The sequence below is a fragment of the Metopolophium dirhodum genome, chromosome 4 (assembly GCF_019925205.1).
Source record: "Metopolophium dirhodum isolate CAU chromosome 4, ASM1992520v1, whole genome shotgun sequence".
In the NCBI taxonomy this organism is placed as follows: Eukaryota; Metazoa; Arthropoda; class Insecta; order Hemiptera; family Aphididae; genus Metopolophium; species Metopolophium dirhodum.
The window spans coordinates 32,999,052-33,022,084 of NC_083563.1; the positions used below are offsets into that span (position 1 = coordinate 32,999,052).

Sequence of the window (23,033 nt, forward strand, 5' to 3'; positions counted from 1 at the left end):
AGGTTATTTGCGTCGACTTTAATAGTTTAATAACGCAGATGCGCGGGGAACGGGTGTCGACTGTCGAGCGGAGCAAGGAACCAGCGGACGGGTGTTGTGCTACGGCGGTGAGTAGTGTATGCTGCGGGGATTGCGGCGGTGGCAGCGGCGTTCGGATCGATAGCGACGGTTGCCACTTGCCACTGCTCCGTTGCTGCGGGCAGCAGAGCGAGCGAGCTAGCCGCTAGCGTGACGGCAAGTACAATAAGGTGGAATAGAGAACGAAAATAATAGTTTATAACGCACGCCGCCCGCACCGACCTCGAACGCGTTCGTGGAACACGAATATTGAATCGAACATAGACGCGTCGGAGCTAGCGAGCGTTCGCTGTTACTCGCTAGTCGCTGAGCGATATACCACACTTGCGATTGTCGCCGTCGCACGCGCACGCGGCGGCGGCGGGTGGCACGCCACCCGAAAGAGAACACAACACACAAGCATGAACACACTATATAGCGACTAACTCGCGGCGGCGCACGGAACTATGCGTGCTCAACTGCTCAATACTGTCCGGACAGGTGGGTGGGCGGCCAAACGGTTTTTATGGACGGGCGGGAAGGGCGGCGGCGACGGCAGGCTGTGTTCGGGTGGACGCGCTATAGGCGGTGGCCGGCAGTTCGAGTGTTCGACACTCGTGTGACCCGAGCAGTAGACAGTCGTGAGCAGTGAGCATTGAGTACTCGACATTCGATAGTCGACACGGGCAGCCGCAGCGCTCCATTTCACCTCTCTGGCACAGCGTTCGTCTGTCGTCAGCTTCGGTACACTTCGTGCACCGCCGTCGTCTCACAGCTCGCTCCGCATTCCGTGATTCCGTCCGGCCGCCGCCGTCGTTCTTCTTCGTCCGTCCACTCGCTCGCGTCGTCCTGTGTTCTTCGCTCGTGCGTTTGATCCTTTTCCGTTTGCGTTTTTATCGCGTACGGTTTCGCGCCTGCGCGCCGGTCCGCGTGTATCGATTGTCATTTGTATTTAGTGGGCAGATATCGTTAACCGTATCACACGCTCGCCGTCTAATAATTTATTATTATTTTCATAAACTCGGTTGGATTGTTATTATTGTTATTATTGTTATTATTGTCATCGTTGATAATAAAATATTATTAATACAACGGATAACATTAATATTTTATAATATTTTATATTATAGTTCTATTGTATTAATTTGTGTTGTGAGCTTTGTACTTTCTGATCGATACTTAAAACAATTGGTAGCATTATCGTCATGTCTTTCGAGGGTCCGTGAACAGCAGTTGCAGCATCACACGGAATCTAACTCTGTAAGTAGTAAATTTTGCGATAACGGTAAGCCGGTAGGTCCGCCCGAACGGTATCTCCAAGTACGGTGCACGGACTCCCGCGGGTCGTGTAGCAACACGATCGTAATAATAATAATATTATGACATTCGTACGTCTTTTATTGCACAAATTTTCATCCACTGTTGTTCGACATCTTAAAACAGTCAGCATTCTGTCTTAAAATCATTTTTAGAATCTATTGTAGGTACCATATTATAGACAGATCTTTATTGATATTTTGCATCGTTGATCTGATATCGTTATTTTTTCGGGATGTCTATGCAACGGATATTCGAATATTGGATTAGATACTTTCCTAATTTCCATACTTTCTCGACGTCTTGTCGCTTTTTGTTTTTATAATAATATAGACGCACTTTATATATAAAATATACGTTTAAATCATAGTAATATTATACCCTTTGCGTTTCCCAGGGTTTTTGTAATCGTTTCTGCTGCCCTGCTATTGGTTAAATTGCAATACGTTGACACCATTATCTCTTCTACAACTGTCCTTGTTAGATCAGTGCTGTATTGGGTAAATTACTTTTGTAAAATAATAAAATTACACTACTCGTTACATTAAATATTTAATTTAAATTACATTCACATTACCCACATTATTTTTATCACTTTACTTTTTCATTCAAAAAGTAGAGCGTTCGAAATAACGTTACTTTAAATATAAAATAATTGCAAAATCAGTCCATATTGTTGATTATTATTTATTATAAAAACTTTTGGAATCGTAAACAAATTTTAAATTTTTTTCGAATATCTTAGTTTTTGTCGTACATCGTACATTCATAACTTATTTTAATAACGTGGAAAATATCGCGTTACTCCATTACAATTGTGTTGATTTAAATAAAATATAGTGAAATGACTACAGCGTTACAGCAAAAGTAATTTGTAATTTGCGTCGTTATGTAACTACGCAACACTTGATGTGTGTTACATACCCTAAGTAAGTATGCATAGCTACCTATCTACTGCCCTAATGATTCTGGATTATCCGTCTGTCACCAGTCACCATAGAGATTTCAACAGTGTACCTACTATCTGATCTTGTTTAGATAATGTCAGAGGAGTCGACATGTGGTTTTTGCATATTCTGTCTTTACAATTTGAGTGCTTTGGTACATTTTATTCATAATATTGAATTCTATACTAAAATTGCATATAAACCAATTGTGCTGACCAACTGTGCTCCACCAACATAATTATTAAATTTGAACTTTTTTGTTAATGTGTTTCATGTGATTAAAGGAATACCTATTCAAAACTAAAACGTAAATGGTCAATACAAGAGCGTGTACAATGAACTCAGAAAAAGGGAAGAGAAATCAGAATAAAAATTCAAATAGAAGTAGAGCAAACAACTCAGACTCTGGTTAGTGCTGTATTTTGTGATTAGTCCATTGAATTTAAGTTTAATATGAAGCTGTTAAATACCTAGTTATAAAACTAAAACTGTAAACATAATATTTCAGAATTGTTTAAAAAAAGAATTGGCAAGCTAATTCTAAATTAAAATGTAGTAGGTATATCTAGATATGGTCAGTTTTTGTTTTAATAAGAAATGTTTAATATTATAATTTGTAATACTTACCTATCTACCTGTCGGTTTTGAATTTAAATAATATTAACTGCTTCATATAAATCTAATAATAAAATGATAAATTTAGACATACCTAATGTAAGTAAGTATGCAATAAAATTAATGCAAAAAATCACGCCCTTATGAATAATTTTTTTTTGTTGATTAAAATGGGATTTTATTAGGTTCAATCAGTTTTTAATAGCAAAAACTAAATATAAGTATTAAGAGGACATTATTCCGACATTTGTTGTCTCTGTCTTACAAGTGTGCAACATAGCAAATTGTACGCTTAGCAGAACACGTTTAGCTCCGCTAGTTTAAAAATTAGAGTGAATTGAGCTCTTATAGTTATATTAGAGTGAATTGTCGAACTCTTTTAACATTTAAAGGTTAGATTATTATCTAGGCAATCTCATGGGCTTTTTATTATGTTTTAATTTTAAAGCGAGTTATGAGTATTTTAAAATTGTAAATTGTTTGTACATTTTAAAATACTCATAACTCGCTTTAAAATTAAAATATAATAAAAAGCCCATGAGATTGCCTAGATAATAATCTTACCTTTAAGTTTTATAAGAGTTCAATAATTCACTCTAATATTTAAATTAATAGCTATACGTGTTCTGCTGAGCGTACAATTTGCTATGTTATGCTCTTGTAAGACGGAGACAACAAATGTTGGTATAACGTCCTCTTAAGTTAAATATCAAACAATGTTGGTAGGTAGTGTTTTATATAGGTACAAAGTGCCTAACTATACCTACATTTATATTTTAAAAGTTAATAAGTGTCAATTAAAAAAAAGAAATAAAGAAATAATAAATATTCAGTGTTATAAGAAGTTTAAATGTATAATATTGTATTCTACAATATGAGGTTTTACCTCAGACCTGTGTAGAGAAATTTCTTGTAATATTTCACAATATTTAATATTTATGTTATGTATATTTCTTTTAACTAGAATAAATAAATACTTAAATGAATAAGAACTAAGAAAAATACAAAAATAGTTGTATAAAAACAATATAAGTCAATATTTTGAGGTTTTTCAAGGATTTTTTTTTGAAAATTATTTTTATTTTTTTTTAAAAAAATAATGGCGTTTATTGAGGATTTACAATCTGTACATTATATACAATAAGTAAATATGATAAGGTATAGTAAATAATATAAAACAATGGCTTTGAGTAACGTGTAGGGAGGCTTGCAGTCGAGTCACCCTTTTACAATGAAATTAAATTTTTATGAGTAATATAAATGTATGTTATTGGTTAAGAAGATCTCTGCACCAGTTACGTTTGAGACGTCTTGTGGGATTGTCAGGAAGAGTTTTTGAGGCCAATTGAGAGATGAGGTGGTTGGGGTTCATATGGAGTTTCCCATGAAACATTTTGTAGAAATTGGTAGCTGTATCATGGATGGTTTTGATTTGAAGGTCATCATGAAGTAATTTGTTCGTTACGTACCGCAATGATACGGAGACAGATTGATTGAAAAGCTTGCATCGTTTGAGTATTGGATTTTTTGGCTGGGCCCCAGAGTATGATGCCATATGTCCAGATGAAACGGAGGAGACATTTGTATATAATAATTTTGTTTTGTATATAGATGTAGGATCTTAGTAAGGGCCTGAGTAGGTGAAGTCTGCTGTTTAACTTTTTTCGTTTGTCCATGAGATGAGGACCCCAGGTAAGTCTTCTGTCCAGTGTGAGACCGAGATATTTAACTTGGGTACAGTGCGGAATAGTAGAGTTGTTCAAAGAGATCGGCGGGCAGTCTCGGGGTCTTAGAGAAAAGGTAATATGCGTTGATTTGGTTTCGTTGATTTTGATCCCCCATTTGTTGAACCAAGACATAAGGGTGTTTAGGTGGGCTTGGATTTGTTGACTGGCAACGGCAGGGTCTGCATTTGAGGCAAGTATGGCTGTGTTGTCTGCGTAAGTTCTGATGGGAGTGAACTGATAAACTGGGATATCCGCAGTGTAGAAAATAAATAGAAATGGGGCAATATCGCTGCCTTGAGATACGCCTGCTAAAACACTATGTTGGGTTGAAAGTTTGAACGATCTGTTTTCAAGGTACGATTTTAGGAGTAGATAGTAAGGGGCTAGGAATATTTTTTTGTGTTTGAACAGTAATCCTTTGTGTCAAACGGTGTCAAAAGCCTTCGCAACGTCTAGAAAAACTCCCGAACAGTATTTTTTTATTTCAAGTGCCGAGGAGATGAAATCGGTTACGCGGTGTAGTTGATGAGTTGTCTGATTTCAGGTGTGATGAGATGATCAGATTTTGATTTATGTGCTGGTAGGGAGGAATTATATTTTGCGTTGAGTATAGTTTCTGTAAAATTTCGGATGGCGTCGTCGATGTCTGCGTGAGATTTTAGTTTGATGTTGAGATGTGAGTTACGAGTCATGATGCTACGAAACATTGGCCAAATAATTTGGGAAGTATTATTATTGAGGCATTTATTTGAATTAGAACTGGAGTATGGTCAGATGCTGGATCATTTAGGTTGGTTAGTTTTGTCTGGAGATGATTTGGAAGGTTAGAGATGAAGAAGTCGAGAAAATCAGGGTTGCGGTTCAGATGAGAAGGCCAATAAGTTTGTGCGGGTGGTGCATGTATTTTGGCTTGTTTGGTTCTGATAAGATTCTGGAGAGAATGGCTTCGTGTGTTGATTGTTGAGCAGCCCCAACAATGATGTTTGGCATTGAAGTCGGCTCCTAGTAGGAATGTATGATTTAACGTGGTATTGTAGGAGTTCATTTTCCGGGAATTTTCGGCCTGGAGGAAGGAATGCAGAACCAACAGAGACTGGTACTGAGTCAATAAGCAAGGAAGTGTTGGTTATTTGCATATCGAGTGATGTAGAAGGTTGGGATGGAGTGTGCACTATTTTGTTTGAGATAATTAGCGCTGCGCCACCATGGGCGGTATCGTCGGGATGGTCAGCCCTAAGTATGTTGTAACCGAATATTTTGAAGGCCAAGTTCTTTGTTAGATGCAATGTGAAAATTATTATAATATCAATTTTAGAGTAATTTTTAGCAGACTCAAGTATTATTGTTACATTAATAAAGAATGGTTACTCTCTCATTTGTTGTATAAATTAAACAGTGTTGAAAGCGTTGTACACGTTATTAATAAAGCGGATTAGTGTACTTATACTATACAAGTTGTGTTTTTGGTTGAACATGCTGTGGTTATTCTTTGTCTCGCGTCTTAATTTCTACTTAACTTTGTTTAAATATCGTACATTGTTTTTGGAAACCAATTAAAATAATATAAAACAAAAAGTTTCATAGAAATTTTTAAGTTAGCATCAATTTTTAATTTTAGACTATTTCCAATTATTCTAATTATTTTTTTATTTTTGTATATCTGCTTAATTATGATTTATGATGACACGTGCCACTAACAAAAACCTAAAAATTTCAGTTTATTTATTTTTTTATTTAAGGTAAAGCTAAAATGTTAAATAATTTTTCTCCTTTGTATCATATTTTTGAATACTTACCTAATAAACATCAGGTCTCGTATTTGCTCGTTAATTTACTAACCGGTTAAATTAATCAATATTTTTTTTTTCAATTATTATTAAACAGTTTTAAATTTTTTTCAGAAAATCTATAAGAATTATAATAAAGAAGTTAAAATGTTTTCAAAAACTGAAAAAGGTTAAAAGTTTTTAATTTTTTTTAAAGATGAGATTTTTTACATTATATATAAAAACTAAACGATAATATAAAAAAAAATGTGTTGATGGTTTTTGTCGCTCTTTTTTTGCTTTTTTAATATTTTTAAGTGCTTATAATGAAATATTTAAGTGCTTTTTTCAGCGCTTATTTTGATGATTATAACAATGGTTCTAATATGAGGACACTGACATTGTGCTTAACTTATGTAAGCTAGTATGCCATGAATATAGCTTAATTATTCACTGTTATAATGATCTATCTCTAGCAGTGTGACCAGTCGGTGGGCAAACTTGGAGTATTGTACTCCCAGTTTAAAATACCTTATTATACAATAAACTATTTTACAATTGCAATTTTAACTAATAATTCCAGGGTAAAAACATCTATGGCATCTATTTTATAAATCTATGTAGCTACTTTTTCGTTGAACCAACAATCAAAATGGTGGTGATTAATGATATATATTTTGTTGTAAAAATATATTTTGCCAGCTTTTTAGTATTTATTTTTTGTTTTTGTTAATTAGGATAGATTTTTAAAAGTACCCATCAATACAGATTGTGCTTAAGTATATAATGTTAATAGTTATTTTTTTTTAACAGGAAACGAAAAATCAAAAATGAAATCCAACAGTAAATCGCCGCCCTCTATTTGTTCAAATCCGGAGAGTGAAGGTACTTTAATCCAATTTTTATTTCAATAAAAGTTCTTTACTTAAAACTTCTATATTATAAATAATTTTTATTATTATTTTATTTATTATTATTAAATTAATCTTCATTATTATAGTTATAAATTTATAATGTATAAAAAAAACTATTATTTCTTTATTATTTATTCTGTTTGTTATAATTATCTTTGTTTTTGTTTTATAAAATTATTTAAGAGAACACTACTCAGATATTGTTGTCTCCATCTTACAAGTGCATAACATAGCAAATTTACGCTCAGCAGTAACTCGGTTAGTTTAAAAATAAAAGTGAATCGACCTATTATGAAACAGGATGGTACGAACATTATCTGTGTTTGTATGTGGTTATCGTATATTACGATTTATGATAATTCAGTTTTTAAGTGAGTTATTAGTATTTCTAATTCATGCTATATTATATACGCGTAACTTGCTAAATAATTTTACCATCGTAAAAAACCCATTTACGAGCAGAGATAATTTTCTTACCATCAAGTCTTATAATAGGTTGATTCACTTCAATTTTTAAACTAACAGAGCTAGTCCTCTTAATAATAATAATATATATTAATATATGTAATAATATTAATAAGCGCCCTATAATAATCATTATTGATTAAAACAATAATTGTGTATTAAATAACTACTTACTGTAAAATATTATTTACCAAAAACAATGTTATTTTGAAATCAGTAATGTTATTAAATTGTGAACTGATTATCAATAGTAACATTTTTTATTTTTATTCAACATTTTAGATACAAGTTTTACTAGTGGCAATAGTTTTTTCTTGGTCAAAAAGCTTACAATTAATGCAATAGGTACAAGGTTTTTGTATTGATTAAATTCATACAATGTAAATGAATAATATTTTCAATTTTTAGTTCCCAAGACTTGAAAATGTAGTATGAACTTAAAGTGCTTACCAGCAATTTAAGATCAACAAATCAACTTAGCCATTTTAAATTTTAAATTATTAAAGAGTCAACAAAATTGGGTTCCTTCAAACTAATAATAATAAATAACATATTAATGTAACAATTATTTAATGTATTTTTTGAAATTGTATTGTTCAGAAGATGATCAAAATGTACCTACAGCAGTAACAAATCCACCAGTCAAAGTGACCTTAAAAAAGACAAGGTCAAGTAGCAGTAGTTCTTCTAGGGAATCCACCCAATCATTTGAAGTGAGAAACTTAATAATACATTTTAGTTAGAAATTGTTTCAATTAATAATATGATGAATAATACACATGAGTAATACTTACACATTTTGTCTGATTTTTGTCAATAGGGATTAAGTAAAAGCTTATTATTATATTATATTGGCTATAAGACAATTATGTATAATATTGTATATTATATTAATTTTATTTAATAACTTCAAGAGTATAATATATATTTTTTAACTTAGTTAAAATTATATTGATTCACCAAAATTATTGAAATGGATGTGCATTGTAATAAATTCATGATGCCTATAGATTCTGAGCGGAACAGTCTTACAATATTTTTATTTTTTCTATATCAGATTTTAAGGCAAAAAAAATGTTTTAATTTTTAACTTTGGGGGTTGTTTCTAGTAGCAAATGATCTAGTTAGTACTTTTGAAAATTCTGGGAAAAACAACAAAAAAAATTTATGAAAAAACAGGGATTTTCACACAAATCCAGATTTTTTAAAATTTTTTTTGTTTTTTTTTTGTGTGTAACTTAGAAACAATATTTTAACTTGAGCTATTTTTAGAAATTTGAAATTGTTTTTAGTTTATTTTCTATAAATTTCTATAAATTATTTGGTGGGTCAGAAAGCTTCTAAATTTAATAGAAGGTTCCTTATGAGGATGAGTTGTTATTATAGCTATTTTTAAAATATTAAAAATGCGTATGTAAATTTAGATATTTAAATGAAGAAATATACTTTGTTGTAATTTATAAGTATATTATTTATTTCGCCCCCCCCTCCCATGACTCTTAATGATAACATGATTCCCTCTAAAGAAGCAACTCGTTATTTTGGAGTCCACCTTAACAACAAACTTACTTGGGTCACTCATATAAAAACTAAGAGAAAATCTCTTAATCTCCATAAACGTAGGCACCTCCTCAAATCAAATCTTCCGCTCAACACCAAACTTTTAATTTACAAACTAATTATTCGCCCATCAATAACTTACGGTATTCAGCTTTGGGGTACGGCCAAAATATCAAATATAAAAATGTTCCAATCATTTCAGTTAATTTGTCTTCGCCTCATTACAAAAGCCCCCTGGTACGTCAGCAATCTCTCATTTCACTCTGACCTCAAAATCCCAACCATTCATACACTTGTCGCTCACTACTTTAAATCATTCCACAAAAACACTTTCAATCACTCAAATCCTCTAATTTCAAACCTCTCCTCTCTTACTCTTCCTAATAACTCACCTCGCCGTCTCAAACAAAATTGGCCCAAGGATCTCCTTAACATTTAATAATAATAAAAAAACCCGCTTAGAATTTTAAAGTAGGGTCATTGGACCCCCCCTCCCCTTCTATCATGCCGTCCCGTCTTGTTTACTTGAACCCCCTATATAACCTATTGTATAAATTATTTTCAGAATGTATATGTTACGGTAAAAGTACGAATAGCGGTAAATCCTAGGTTTTGCCGACTGCTGATGGTAAATGTCCGAATTTTGGAAATTTACCGATTGATTTCGGTACAACCTAGGAAACACAAAATAATTTAGTCAAACCCCGAATGATTTTTGTAGTTTGGACTTTTAAAAACAAGATTTAGTAAATCTTAGGATAAACAATCAGTGTTAGTAAAAGTCTGAAATTGTTAACCAATTGTGTTATATTTTTTATGCTGAATGTTAATTAATATATGTAGTTCGAAAATTATTATATTAAATTAAATTAATGTTATTATTATATATTATGACAACAAATTTTTATTATTATTATTATTACTATAATTTATTATATAACAAAATTGAAACTATTGCATTCATTTTACAACGATCAATTTTAGGGATTTTCATTTTGACTTAAATATAATAGATAATAACGGAAGACCTTGGCTTGTTTTTGAAGTCCAATATGTGATTCTTTTTGATATTGATTAATTTTTAGTGTCCACACCGGTATTTAATTTTCTACGTCCCTTATTTCTACATTTTCATTTTCATTTGCTAAAGTTTCATTATCCTTGTTTATTTCAATTTCTTCATTTATCTCTCAAATTTCAACTATATTTTCATTTGGTTCTGTAAGTGCTGCCTCTAAATCCTCTTGCAGTCCTGGAAATACATTTTTTGGAATAATTGAATTAGCGTACTGTATTAAAATATGCATTTTCATTTTGAAAAGATACATACACACAAAAATTAATAATTAGGGGAAAGTGGGGCACATGAAATAAAATCATTCGGGGTTTGATTAACTATTTTGTGTACCCTAGGTTTTACCGAAATCAATCGGTAAATGTCCAAAAGTCAAACATTTACCGTCAGCAGTTGGCGAAACCTAGGATTTACCGGTGAATCCTAGGTTTTACCGCTATTAGTACTTTTATCGTAACATATATATTCTTGTTTTCTAATAAAAAAAAAAAAAATTCATTTTGTGGTTATATGAAACTCTTAACGTATAAGTGTTACTATATTTTATAGTTTTATACACACAATGACATTTTAAAATTGAATGTCTGCCAACGTTTAATTCAATCTACTTATAATAAAATAAATGCTTTTAATTGCAATATAAATTTATTATAAAATATAGGTAAGTTATTAATATAGGCTGACATACCATCTTTGCTTATAATCGTTTTTTGTCTGCAATGATTATTATTATTTACAGCGGATCAGTTACCTACTTAACTTCTTTTTTTGTGTCTGACATCAGTAAAAATATGCCAAACATTAACTTTGAAGATGTTTTCTGGTAGGAAAGTTGATCTGATTGGTACTTTAGTATAAAGCCACTTACATTTTGTATGAGTGATTGAAGTTCAAATTTTAAAAACATTGGATATTTATACATAAAATATAGATTTTTCCTCAAACAATTTTTGATATTTTATTATTACTACAAATTTATTAATTTAGGAAACTTAAAACATTTGACTATTAATAATTATATTATTTTCTATAGACAATCAATGGCGTATTTCCTGAGTTTAGGCCTGTGGCAAATTGCCGCCCTAAATTATTAAAATAATAACAATAACAGAAAACATATAAGTATAAACTTAAAAAATGTTCTACTGTAAGCACGTGCCTATAGCGCCTGTATATAAATACACTATTGTACACAATTACAATTTCAAAATATTCACACACATTTAAAGCCCTATCTAGGTTTTAAAATTTTTTTTCTATTGATGTTGATGGAATTGTTTACTCTTGGTCAAAAAGCTCAAACAAGACCAAAGTTTAATGATTTGTTTTCATAGCAATTTAAAAATATTGTATTAATTACACAGGCACTATTTTTTTTTTATCGTTTAAAGTTAAATTTGTAACATTAAAGGTAAAATTAAATATAGTGGGTTCTTCTCACGGTTAATTACTTAATTTGCCTATTAGACTCAAAGCAGCTGGTCTCGATTTCCACGTATACTAATAAAAAGCAAAAAATTATAGTGTATTAGACTCACTAGACCGGTTAATCGGGTCATTTAAAAATTAGGTAGGTACTTAGGTTATTACAATAAATACATATTTAAATCATATTTTATATTTTGAGCATAGCGAAAAAATGTATTGTATTTTCAATGATTTGTGTTTTTTTTTGTCATCAACATTTGAGGTAGTAAAATTGCTTCAATTTTTGATGTCAGCATAATTTCTGATAGAAAACTAAATGTAATTGGTGTATTTAGGAGGTCTAAATAGAAAATTCCCAGTAGTTATTAAAAGCGTTAGGGGGGAAAAAAAATAACAAAGTAATAATGGGAATTTTTACGCAATAACAATTTTCAAAAAAATCAATTAAATTTTTTTGGTATAACTCAAAAACTAATAACTATAGACACTTGACATTTTCACCAAGTATATTTTATATAAGCATGTTCCAAACAATTACAAAATATTTATTTTTTTTTTGAGCTATTTAGCCATAACATTTTATTAAATGTTGTAAATTATTTTTCATTTTGAAATTCATAAAAGTTTTCTTTTCATAGCTAATATTCTACCTCTATCAAAAAAAAAAAAATGTTCACCGGGTACTTACACTATTTATAGCTATGAAAGATTTTTGAATTTTATAAATTTTTTTTTAATTGTTAAATTTGATTATTGATCATACAAGTATGCTTGGAATTGTTGTTCGTATGCAATGATTTATCATTGAATTCAAATGTAATATCTATAATTATAATAATGACATACTCATCAATTACTGTACAGTAGAGCAGTACCCATTTGTCCAAATTTTTTCCTAATAAAATGTTTAGATTAATATAAAGCTACCCTGACATCATTCTATTAATAACATGTAGTTATTTTATAATAAATGAGTTCAATCTACTATGACTAATAGGAATATAAATTATGGATAGCAATATAAATATTTATATCATGGGCTGGCTGAAAGACTATCTCTGCCCAAAATTGTTTTTTGTAAGCAATGATTTATTATTTATTGAGTTAAAATGTAATGCATCCATTTTAGTGATCTACTCAATAACGAGGACATGTTACTCGTCACCTACTATACAGCAGATAATTTTTCCATTTTTTAATCTAAACAACTAATGTTTATTTTATATTTAAGTCTTCTATTTCTAATATATGGTTCTTCTTTTTGTTATTAAATTATATAAATATATTAATTAATTTCAGGTTGTAAGAAGTCTTACAAATACAACTGAAAGTGTTTCTGGCGAAGAAGATTGTGAAAATCCAAAAGCCTCCGGACAGGAAAAACCTTCTGATAAACCCCCCTCAGTTGATGCAGGTGAAAATGAAAAGGAATCTGATGGAGAGTCTCAAAATGCTAATAGTTCTGATGATAGTGATATAGAAATATTGTCAGATGATTCCGATGAGTCATTTACTGAAAGACCTAGTCCAGCTGTATCAGTTAAAGCTGAGGAGAAGAATGTGTGTATTAATACAGTAGTAGATTTAAAAACTGAAGAACTTCCTCAGAATTCTACAGCGGTTACGAAAGAAGAATGTAGGATACGAATTAAACCATTAAAAGAAGAACTGTTAAAAGAACCAGACTTAGAAGTTGATGTAAGTGTCCTAAAAAATGATAATGAAATAAAAAATATTCAAGTTCCTCAACCACAAAACGGCATTCAAAAAAATGAGATAAAAGAGCAAGTTAAAGAACAAAAGTTTACACTTAATGTCCGCTCTTTTGATGATTTAGTAGATCCTCGTACTGCGATTCTAATTAATATGCCACCACCTGCACAAATAGACAGGGCACCAAATTTTTTAACTCAAAATGGTAGTGGGCCTTTTCCGCCACCGTATTTGTCATGTGATATCTGTGGAATACAGTATGATTCTCCAGAATTATTAAATGATCATAAAATAACCATGAAACATTTCAAATGTTCTTTCAAGGAATGTGGACATTTACTAGAATTAAGTCAACAAGAATTTCTAGAACACCAACGTATGGTTCACAATACTGTGCCATCACCAGTACAACAATTAGCACACCAAGTAATAATAAAATAATAAAATTTTGAAAAAAAGTTACAAATTTATTTTCAATTTTAGTCAGTTTTAAATCAACTAATATCATTTAAATTATTCTTTAGTATTATGTTTGTTAAGGCTGTTGAAACCAGGTTATTTTTTCATGTAAGCAGAAAAAAAAAGATAAAAAAATTTATTTCCAGAAGATCAATTTGAATTTTTCTGATTTTTGTCTGTTTTGTAAGAAAATAATTTTTTTTTTAGTTAGGTAAAAATTATTTTTGAAAAAAAAAAATATTTTGTATATACTAACAATACAAAAAATTGAAAATCCATTTCCTACACACCTAGAAAAAAGAAGAAAGAATTCAAATATGTTTTAAAAATTATTAAAATCTAGTTTTTGGTACTGTGTGAATTTTTCTTCCGCTTTTAAGGACTCATGGCCACATGGGAGCTGAAATTTTTTTGATTGCAAAGTATAGTTAGCGACGTGTGACTGTGCGTATGTATGTTACAGATTTCCTAGAATCTTAGCCATAATTTATCTTTTACATAAAGCGTTCGGGAATTCATGCACACAAATGTTCAGTCACTACACTCAAAATGAGTATAGAACATTTGCTAAATCCGACCCCTTAAAAATGGTTGGCTTTCAACAGCCTTATACAATTATATACTTATTAAAATACAATTGATATAATATATTTCTTTATATCATGTTGAATTGTTTTTTATAATTAGGTACAACGTTTACCAGCAATGGGTTTTGATCAATTACAGTCTGGTGTTCCACCATTACCTGAGAACCTATCTCCTAGTATGTATACACAATCATTACGGATGCCGAATCAACCAGTTCCTATGCAACGTGCCATGCGTCCAATGATGAGGGCTATGCCACATAGTATAATTTCTCCAAGAGGGCGTAGTGTACAAAGAGGATCAACTATGAGTGCGTCTCAAAGTGTTGTATTGTATTATATTATTAACTATATACAATTATTTATTATTATTGCATAGGAGGAAGACCAGCATCTCTAAATTCATCTCCAAGAGGCAGTTCTTTAAAAAGACCATTAACAGCGCCTAGGAGGGGAACTCCGCCTATGAAACGTACAAATGTAGATAGGTTAGTAGCATATTATCTGTAGAATATTCCATTTAGTATTAATATACTCAAGGTAGATATTTAAAGGTATCAACACTTCGCTTATAATTGCTTGTAATACTAGTTGTAAATTCCACTTTGAGCTAACTACTATTACTATGAAATACTGATTAAGACATAGATGAATTTTTTTTATAATAATTTATATTAAATAATATTATAATAATTATAATATGTAACTTAATATAAATCAATCTTGAATTAGAAAATTGTCAATTGTCACGCTGTTTTCAGTTATAGGGTTTTGAGTAGGTATATAACAACATACTGTGCCAGGCTGCATGAAAAATTGATTAATTTAATGGTTGTAGTCATTATAATTTTAAAATTAAATTGTATTAATGGCAAATTTATTCCTTGATTTTTGGTATATGGACTACCAAAGAGTAGAAAATCAGTTAATCTGCTTTTATACATTTGTATAAAAAATACATGGCAAATTGTCACTGTAAGCGGACATGTGTGAAATGTTCAATCTTGTCAAAACATGTTATCTGACTATTTTACTTTTATATTATAAATATAGCAGTATCACATTTCACTTTATTTTATTGTACACTCTTGCAGTCTTATCATTATTTCTAAACCTTTTAAATCAGAAACCATTAAAAATGAGTTTGTTAAAACTTGCATTTTGATCATGTTGACGACTAAAATGAAGCCATATAAATTTTTTACGAGAACCAAAATTTTTTATTAAGGTCTGTTCTTACAATGTCTGGTAAAGTGATTAACGCTAACCAACTGACAATGGATTTTATTGCTGGCAGAATTCGGCCAGTTAAGTGTCGAACGCGGCCGGGGCCAATCCATTTTTTTTAGGGTCTTGTAAATTTTTTTATATGCTTGGCGTCGTGTGTCTGGTAAGGAGTAAGGACCCAGTAAAGTATTTATTGATATATTTTTCTATACTGGGCCAAGATGCTTGCCTATTACAATGTGAGCAGGGCACTATATTAGTATAATTAGTGTAATAAGTGTAATAAAGTAATAAGTAGGTGGAAGTTTTTTTGGATAAATTGCGCTACTGCAAGTTAAGTTAGGTTATTTATCTCTCCTTAAAAACAATGGGCTCAGACGAGGCCACGAGGGCCCCACTCCCTTGATCCTGCAGCGGATCCGCTGTTGGATTCAGCGATCATGAAAATGTTGCATGCAAAAATATGTATTATTTATAATACTATACGTCTACACATACCTATATATTATATATATAAATAAAAATATAAAACAATGATGAAGATTGGACATTTACCTATGAATGTTTACTTGAATAATATTATGCTTATAGCTTATGGATTTGTCTTCAAAGTTAAAATTCTATAGGTAATATAAATATAATTTTTGTTTTCGTAATTTCGTTTCTGTGTAATTAATAATGATAATTTATAATTTTGAAGTTTTAAATATTTCAAAAATGTCATAGTTTATTATTGAACGAATGACTCTCCTCGTCAGGCTTTCCATAAATATTATACAGAGTGGTTTTTTAAGCATGCTCACCCTATTTTTTTACTTAAATTGTACATATTATATTCAAATTCTGATTTTTAGAATTTTTTAATACACTTGTTGATTTTTGAATGCATTAGATTATTCATACCATTTAAGGATGATATTGTTACAATACAAACTTCTGTTTTTTAAATAGAAATCATCTTTGTTTACTTTTAATTATTCAGCTGATATTTTTTTTTTAGAATTTTGATGCATCTAAATCAAAATTTGAACAAGTAGTTTTTGAGTTATATAACTGTACTAAGGTTATATGGAAAATGGCTAAGTAGATTTGGGGGCTTAGATGATTTGTACATGTTAGTAGTTAGTACTAATTACCTTTGGTCTATCAAGATAAATAATTTGTAAAAATTACTAAGTAGGTATACTGAATAGTGATTAGGTACTACATTTAATATTAGGCATTTATAGTTTTTTTTATTGTAAAACCATATTTAAGGATTATTATCCTTAGTATAAACATTTTAATAATTCAGCAACTGCCTATTACAATTATGATTTAGATACATCTACATTTACAAGAAAATCATCTGCTAAATAATTTGCAGTACAAAAGGGAATTCTCATTTGAAAAATAGAAGTTTGTAAAGCCACTCTTTAAAAGTAGTAGAAAAAATATCAAGAACTTGAATATATGGTCTTTTTAGGTAAACCTAAAAATTCAGAATTTAAATAAATGTTTTTTAAAGAAAAAAATTTGGTGAGCATTTTTTCTCCAAAATGTCAAGTAAATTTTGTATTTCATTAGGGGCACCTTTGAAAAACTGATCCCCATGGGCCTTTGGAGTTCCAGGCCGACACTGGCCCTAAATATTATTACGCTTATTCAATTTAAATGGATAGTAAAGTAATGTCTATGTTTTTACATTGACGAACTTGAACTTTAAAACGACGTTTAACAACATGACAATTGTATTTTACGCACGCATTTAAATACACAATCTGTTTATTTTTAAACTAAACCCAATTATTTGTAGTTTATTCTTAACTAAAATCGGAGATTAAATGGAAGTATCTACCAATTTGGCTTGTACGTCCATTTGTATTATTCAGAAATAGCTGATATTTTTTTATTTTTTTTTTATTAGAAATCAAAATAAATGGTTACAAATTAAACATTTTTAACAAATAGGTACAGTTTTGATTACCTACCTCCTGTAAGCTAATAGCTTGTGATGACCAATAAAATAAAATAAATAATAAAATAATTAGGTAATTTCTTATATGTTCATTATATAATGGTGGTGTGTCAAATTAATATTATATCTGTTAATTTTATTGTAAAAAAGGTTAATACAGCTAAAAGAAACATTTAAATTACTTAGTGATGATTGTAGCTAGAACCACTAGAGTGGGTTCATTTGATGTGTTTTGTTTTGCTTATTAATTTATTGGTATGGCGGATACGGCCATTTGTCTGTTAGATTTCGATGTATTCATGAAGTTATTGTAATCATTTATGTAATACATTGTAATAATTAATTTAGATAATAATTTGCCTCAATAAATCTCAAAGAACTAATATTTGTATATTAAATATACATTTTATTTGTTTATTACTAAATATTATAATTTAAATAAGTTTTGTGTATAGTATCAATTTTTTTGTATTTCTATAAATACTATAGTAAGTATACTAATATGCAAATACAGTATTTAAACATATAAAATACTATAATTTGTATTACATTATTTAAATTAAGGTTGAATGCTTTATACTGATGTATTTCAGTATAGACAAAAAAATGAAAATTACTTAACATTAAATACTTTACAAAGTCAAATTTAAATATCAACTGACAACAATTATTAAAACATAAAAGCATTATATGCTATACAAATCAAAGTAACCGAAGCAGTGCTTATGGTGGAAATTATACAAAAACAATGGTCTATAATATTATATTGAAAAAAACGTTGTTTTCAGACCACTGTTTTAAAAAAAAAAATCCTAATGGTTACTAAGTACCATGATGATTAACTGGTTTAATTTTTTCGTAATGATATAAAATATGAAGTGTTGACACATTAGTACATTGATGATTACATTTACATTAATTATATTTCAAGATTTAAATGTAATTTTGATTTAGAAATTCCTATACAAATACCTTGAACAAGACTCCTCAAATTGCAAAATCCATAGCAGAATCTCTAACCAAATCTGCAACCAAAAATTCAGCTTCTCCGGCTTCACAGCAAGATGTTGTTAATTTATTTTCCAAACGAGGGCTCACTATTAGCACGGTAATTTCATTTTATTATTTTTGAATTTAAAAAAGGTAGTGAATTTAAAGGAAAAATTGAATTGCTATAAAATAATTATTAAAATATTATACAATACTATTATTATAATACAATAATAATTTATTAGCGAATTTAATTATAAATAACAAAATAATATTAAGCAGACATTAAATATTGAGATACATAATATTATATACTTAATATAATACTATATAGTATATATATACTTAATATAAGTTTTGGCAATATTATTGTTACAATACGTTTATATATAATAATTATAGATTTTAAAGATATGTAATGTATAGGTTGTAACTAAGACTTTTTTTTTATTAACTCCGACTAATTAAGAAATATTTTACCATCAAGGAGTTAGACAATAACAGTTAATTAATACAGATACTAATTATATACAGATGGAACAATCAACATGATATTATTAGATGGACCATGGACTAATTATTGGGTTTATACTTATTTTTTTTTTTGAAGTTAAAATAAATTATTACAATATACCTGATCCGTTGAATGTCTTGCTTATTTAATTTTTTAGTGTTGGTAGGTAGCTTTTATTTTTGATAAGAGTCCCTTGTATTGATTATTTTGGGAATGTCAATAAAGATACATGGTTGTCTGTCCATATCTTTAGTTCAATATTTATTAGTTTTATTAAAATTAAATAATATAAAAAGTATATAGTATTATTAATTAATTTATTAGATAGTATCACGGGTAAAAGCTCAATTAAAAAGAAAAGAAAGTTTTTACATTAATAGAAATAACATGCTTATAAGTAAGGCTTGGATTTCAATGCAAAGTCCATATTTTTTTGGGTTATCTTAGACAATGCTTTCCAAGAACATAATTTGTTTTATGAAACAGGTACTTTTATATTGCATATTGTTGCACATTTAAATGTTTTTTAATTTTTTGAGCATTTTTCGGTAATTTTGTTAGTTTTTATGCATATTTGTATTTCATACGACTCCAGTAGCAGATTTGATTCATCTAGGCGAGGGGGACAATATCCTTTTGGTCAAAAAATTCAACTTTTTACTATTTATCCACTTACGCATATACAAAGGGAAAAACATGTATCCAGTAGTAACTTTGTAAGCCATGGTTGTAATTTATAAACACTAAACTTCTTATCAAATTTTTTTTGATGTAATTTTATTAATAGATATTATTTTAATTTTATAGGTGGATAATGGAAACAACTCAATTCTTCCCGCTGGACTTAGCTTGAACTCAGCCGTTTCTATTATACCTACATCACCTCATAAGGTACCTAGTAATGTACCTAAAAAGGTATCTAATAGTGTATCTAATATGGCATCTAAACATGTACCACCTAAGGTACCAACTCAGGTAAATTATAGTTTTTCATAATATATTCCAAATATTTAAAAAAATAATTTTTCATTCGTAAAATCGGAATCAATGTTAACAAGCAGATAAGGTAATTTTTCAAGTGTTTTGTCATTAATACAATTCATTTTGATTAAAATATTTATCAAATTACATTGAGTATTTCAAAAAAACCAATGTCATATTTAAATATAATACCTAACACCTGCACTTATATTATGAATGTACATATTCAATAAATTATTTTATGCAATTTATAATGAGTAAGTTGGATAACATGAGTTTATGTCATTGTAGATATTGATATGTAGTATACATATAAAATGTTAATAATTTAATATTTTAGATAGTTAAAATTGTTCTTAGACCAAAGTAATCTTTGAATGTAAATTATCTATTACATTAATATAAGACTGATAAAATAATAAGATAATTTAGACTTTTATTTATAACAGTACAAATGTAGTGTATTATCAGCAAACATTTTATAATTTTTTTGCATCCAACATTTGCATGGAAAAACTGCCATAAGCTAATATAAATTAAACATACAATTATTCTATTTTAGAGTATGGACTGTGTTGATTTAACTGGTCCTGATAAGCCAAAGAAGTATTATCCTTGTGAAATATGTTGCAAAACATATACGAGTTCTGAAAAACTGTATGAACACACATCTATTGCACATAAATCAACTTCAATTCCGTATAGGTAAGTAATTGTTACTCCCTCACGAGTGCTTAAACCGTGGTTTTGAGTAAAAATAATACATAATTTTTCCTTTTTCATAAATATTTTGTTCTGATTTCTGTACAGGTGTAACTTGTGTACATTTGTTGGTCAAAATCCTGAGGTGTTGAATCGCCATAAATTAACAGTTCACAAATCAGAAATGAATAACACATCGTTTGTGATCCCTGTTGTAGACTTGAGTAAACTCTCTACTGTAAATAAGTTGAGGAATTTAGGTGTCACCAGTTACATACCAGTTTCCCAACTGGAAAATCAAAGTGGCCAGTTTGGTGTGCCTATCATGAGTTTTGGAAAGAAGAGCAACTTACTAGATGGAATGAATGCTACCAACTTTTTCAATTTGGGGACAATACGGCACATGCAATGAATATCAGGAAGACTGTTTTGAAATAGCATCTATTTTGGTTGTAACTTTTGCATTTTACTCAATAATCGCAGTTTTATGCATTTTATTACAAATTTATTATGTATCAACAGATTCTACTTTAATTTGGTACAGTTAAAACATTAATTTTGATTAAGTTTCTTTTTTTTAGATAAAATAGTTTCTCAGTTTACAAGTAGTGGTTTTTTTTTTATAATTAAATTTGTTACTGATTTTAATATGTTCTTGTTTATTATTTTTTTTTATGTTTCAATAAACTAAGCCAAATTACAAATTTTAATCTTGGCAAACTATATTGTATTGTATAGATTAAGTAACTACTTCTATACAACTATAAACAATATTTGTACATCTTTATTATTTGAGTGAGAAATTGATTTTTAAAGGTCAAAAATCCAATGTTTATTTTTTATTATAACTATTTTTAATAAAATGTTAACTATTGACATTTTTTATTCCCTGTAAAAAAAAATTATAATTTTTAATTAATATATTATATTATATGACATTTTCTTATTTTATGTTCCAGTGTCACATTTTTGTTATTTTATTTTTATTACATGTAGTCATGTAGGTAAAAGGGTGCAGATAATATGTCATTAAGGATGGTCTAATAAACATTTGACCTATATCAGTGTGTCTTTACTGTATTTTTACCACCTTTAACTTTTTTTTGTTAGTTGAACAAAATATATATTCATACCTAATTGTTAACTAATACAGTAATACTTTCAGACATCTGACTCAGTACAATTTAAGCCGTGCATGTAAACATTTGTACAGACTGTATACACGATAAATAATTTTAAAAAATGGTTTGGTTTTAAACTTATGGAATGGAGGTGATTTTTACTTTTTAGTAAAAAATTAAATTTGGTTGGTACTTTTGAGAGGTTAAGATTAAAAATTTCTAACACTTCTCAATATTTGGGAAAAATGGGTTTTTGTGCAAAAATAGTTTTTGATAAAATTGATTTTTTTTTGTAACATTAGTTTTTGTGTATTATTTAGGCAAAACAAATAGGTAATTTAATTTTTGAAAATTTTTCCCCTTCACCCCCTTGGGTGACTTCTGGATCCGCCTCTGGTGTAACATAGCAAATTTTATGCTCAGCAAAGTTATGAGTATTTTAAAACTACATTTTTAGTACATCTTAAAATACTTGTAGTTTGCTTTAAAATTATAATATAATAAAAACCTATGACATTGCCTATAGATAATATAGATTATTTTACCTTAACATTTTATAAGAGGTCAATTCACTCTAATTTTCAAATAAAAGAGCTAAACGTGATCTGTTGAGTGTAAAATTTGCTATGCTACGCACTTGTAAGACGGAGCCAACAAAATATATCGGTGTAACGTCCTCTTATCTTTAAATTGTATAGTATGTAAATTGGCTCTAATATCAAAACTAACAGCACACTATTGAAACGGGTGAACGAAAATTTTGTATGTCGAATATATTAACTATATATTTAGTTTCTGTTTATGAATCCTAACATCTTAAATGATTTTTTAACTAAAGTATTAATATGTAATATACCTACCTGCCATAATTATCAATTTTATATATTATTATAATTAATAACATTATCTAG

The 23,033-nt window shown here is 29.3% G+C and overlaps 1 protein-coding gene across 3 annotated transcripts; it reads left to right on the forward strand.

The window, feature by feature from the left end:
- Positions 1-678: 678 nt before the first annotated feature.
- LOC132942717 (uncharacterized) lies at positions 679-22,062 on the forward strand. Of its 3 annotated transcripts, none has more exons than XM_061011339.1 (11): positions 679-1,317; positions 2,606-2,729; positions 7,243-7,314; positions 8,409-8,521; positions 13,171-14,010; positions 14,731-14,941; positions 15,010-15,118; positions 18,769-18,922; positions 20,126-20,293; positions 20,862-21,004; positions 21,110-22,062. In XM_061011339.1, exons 2-11 carry the CDS (start codon positions 2,633-2,635, stop codon positions 21,411-21,413), a joined length of 2,211 nt encoding a protein of 736 aa, XP_060867322.1. In that variant the 5' UTR covers positions 679-1,317; positions 2,606-2,632; the 3' UTR covers positions 21,414-22,062. The 3 variants fall into 3 exon arrangements, with proteins under 3 accessions (XP_060867322.1, XP_060867324.1, XP_060867323.1); XM_061011340.1 differs by having other exon boundaries at positions 680-1,317; positions 20,126-20,209; XM_061011341.1 differs by lacking the exon at positions 2,606-2,729.
- The last annotated feature ends 971 nt before the right edge of the window (positions 22,063-23,033 follow it).

Coding starts and splice junctions, on each gene's coding strand:
- LOC132942717 (XM_061011339.1), top strand. CDS start 2,633: ATGGTCAATACAAGAGCGTGTACAATGAACTCAGAAAAAGGGAAGAGA. Junction 14,942..15,009: donor ACAAAGAGGATCAACTATGA/GTGCGTCTCAAA, acceptor ATTATTGCATAG/GAGGAAGACCAGCATCTCTA. Junction 18,923..20,125: donor GAGGGCTCACTATTAGCACG/GTAATTTCATTT, acceptor TTAATTTTATAG/GTGGATAATGGAAACAACTC.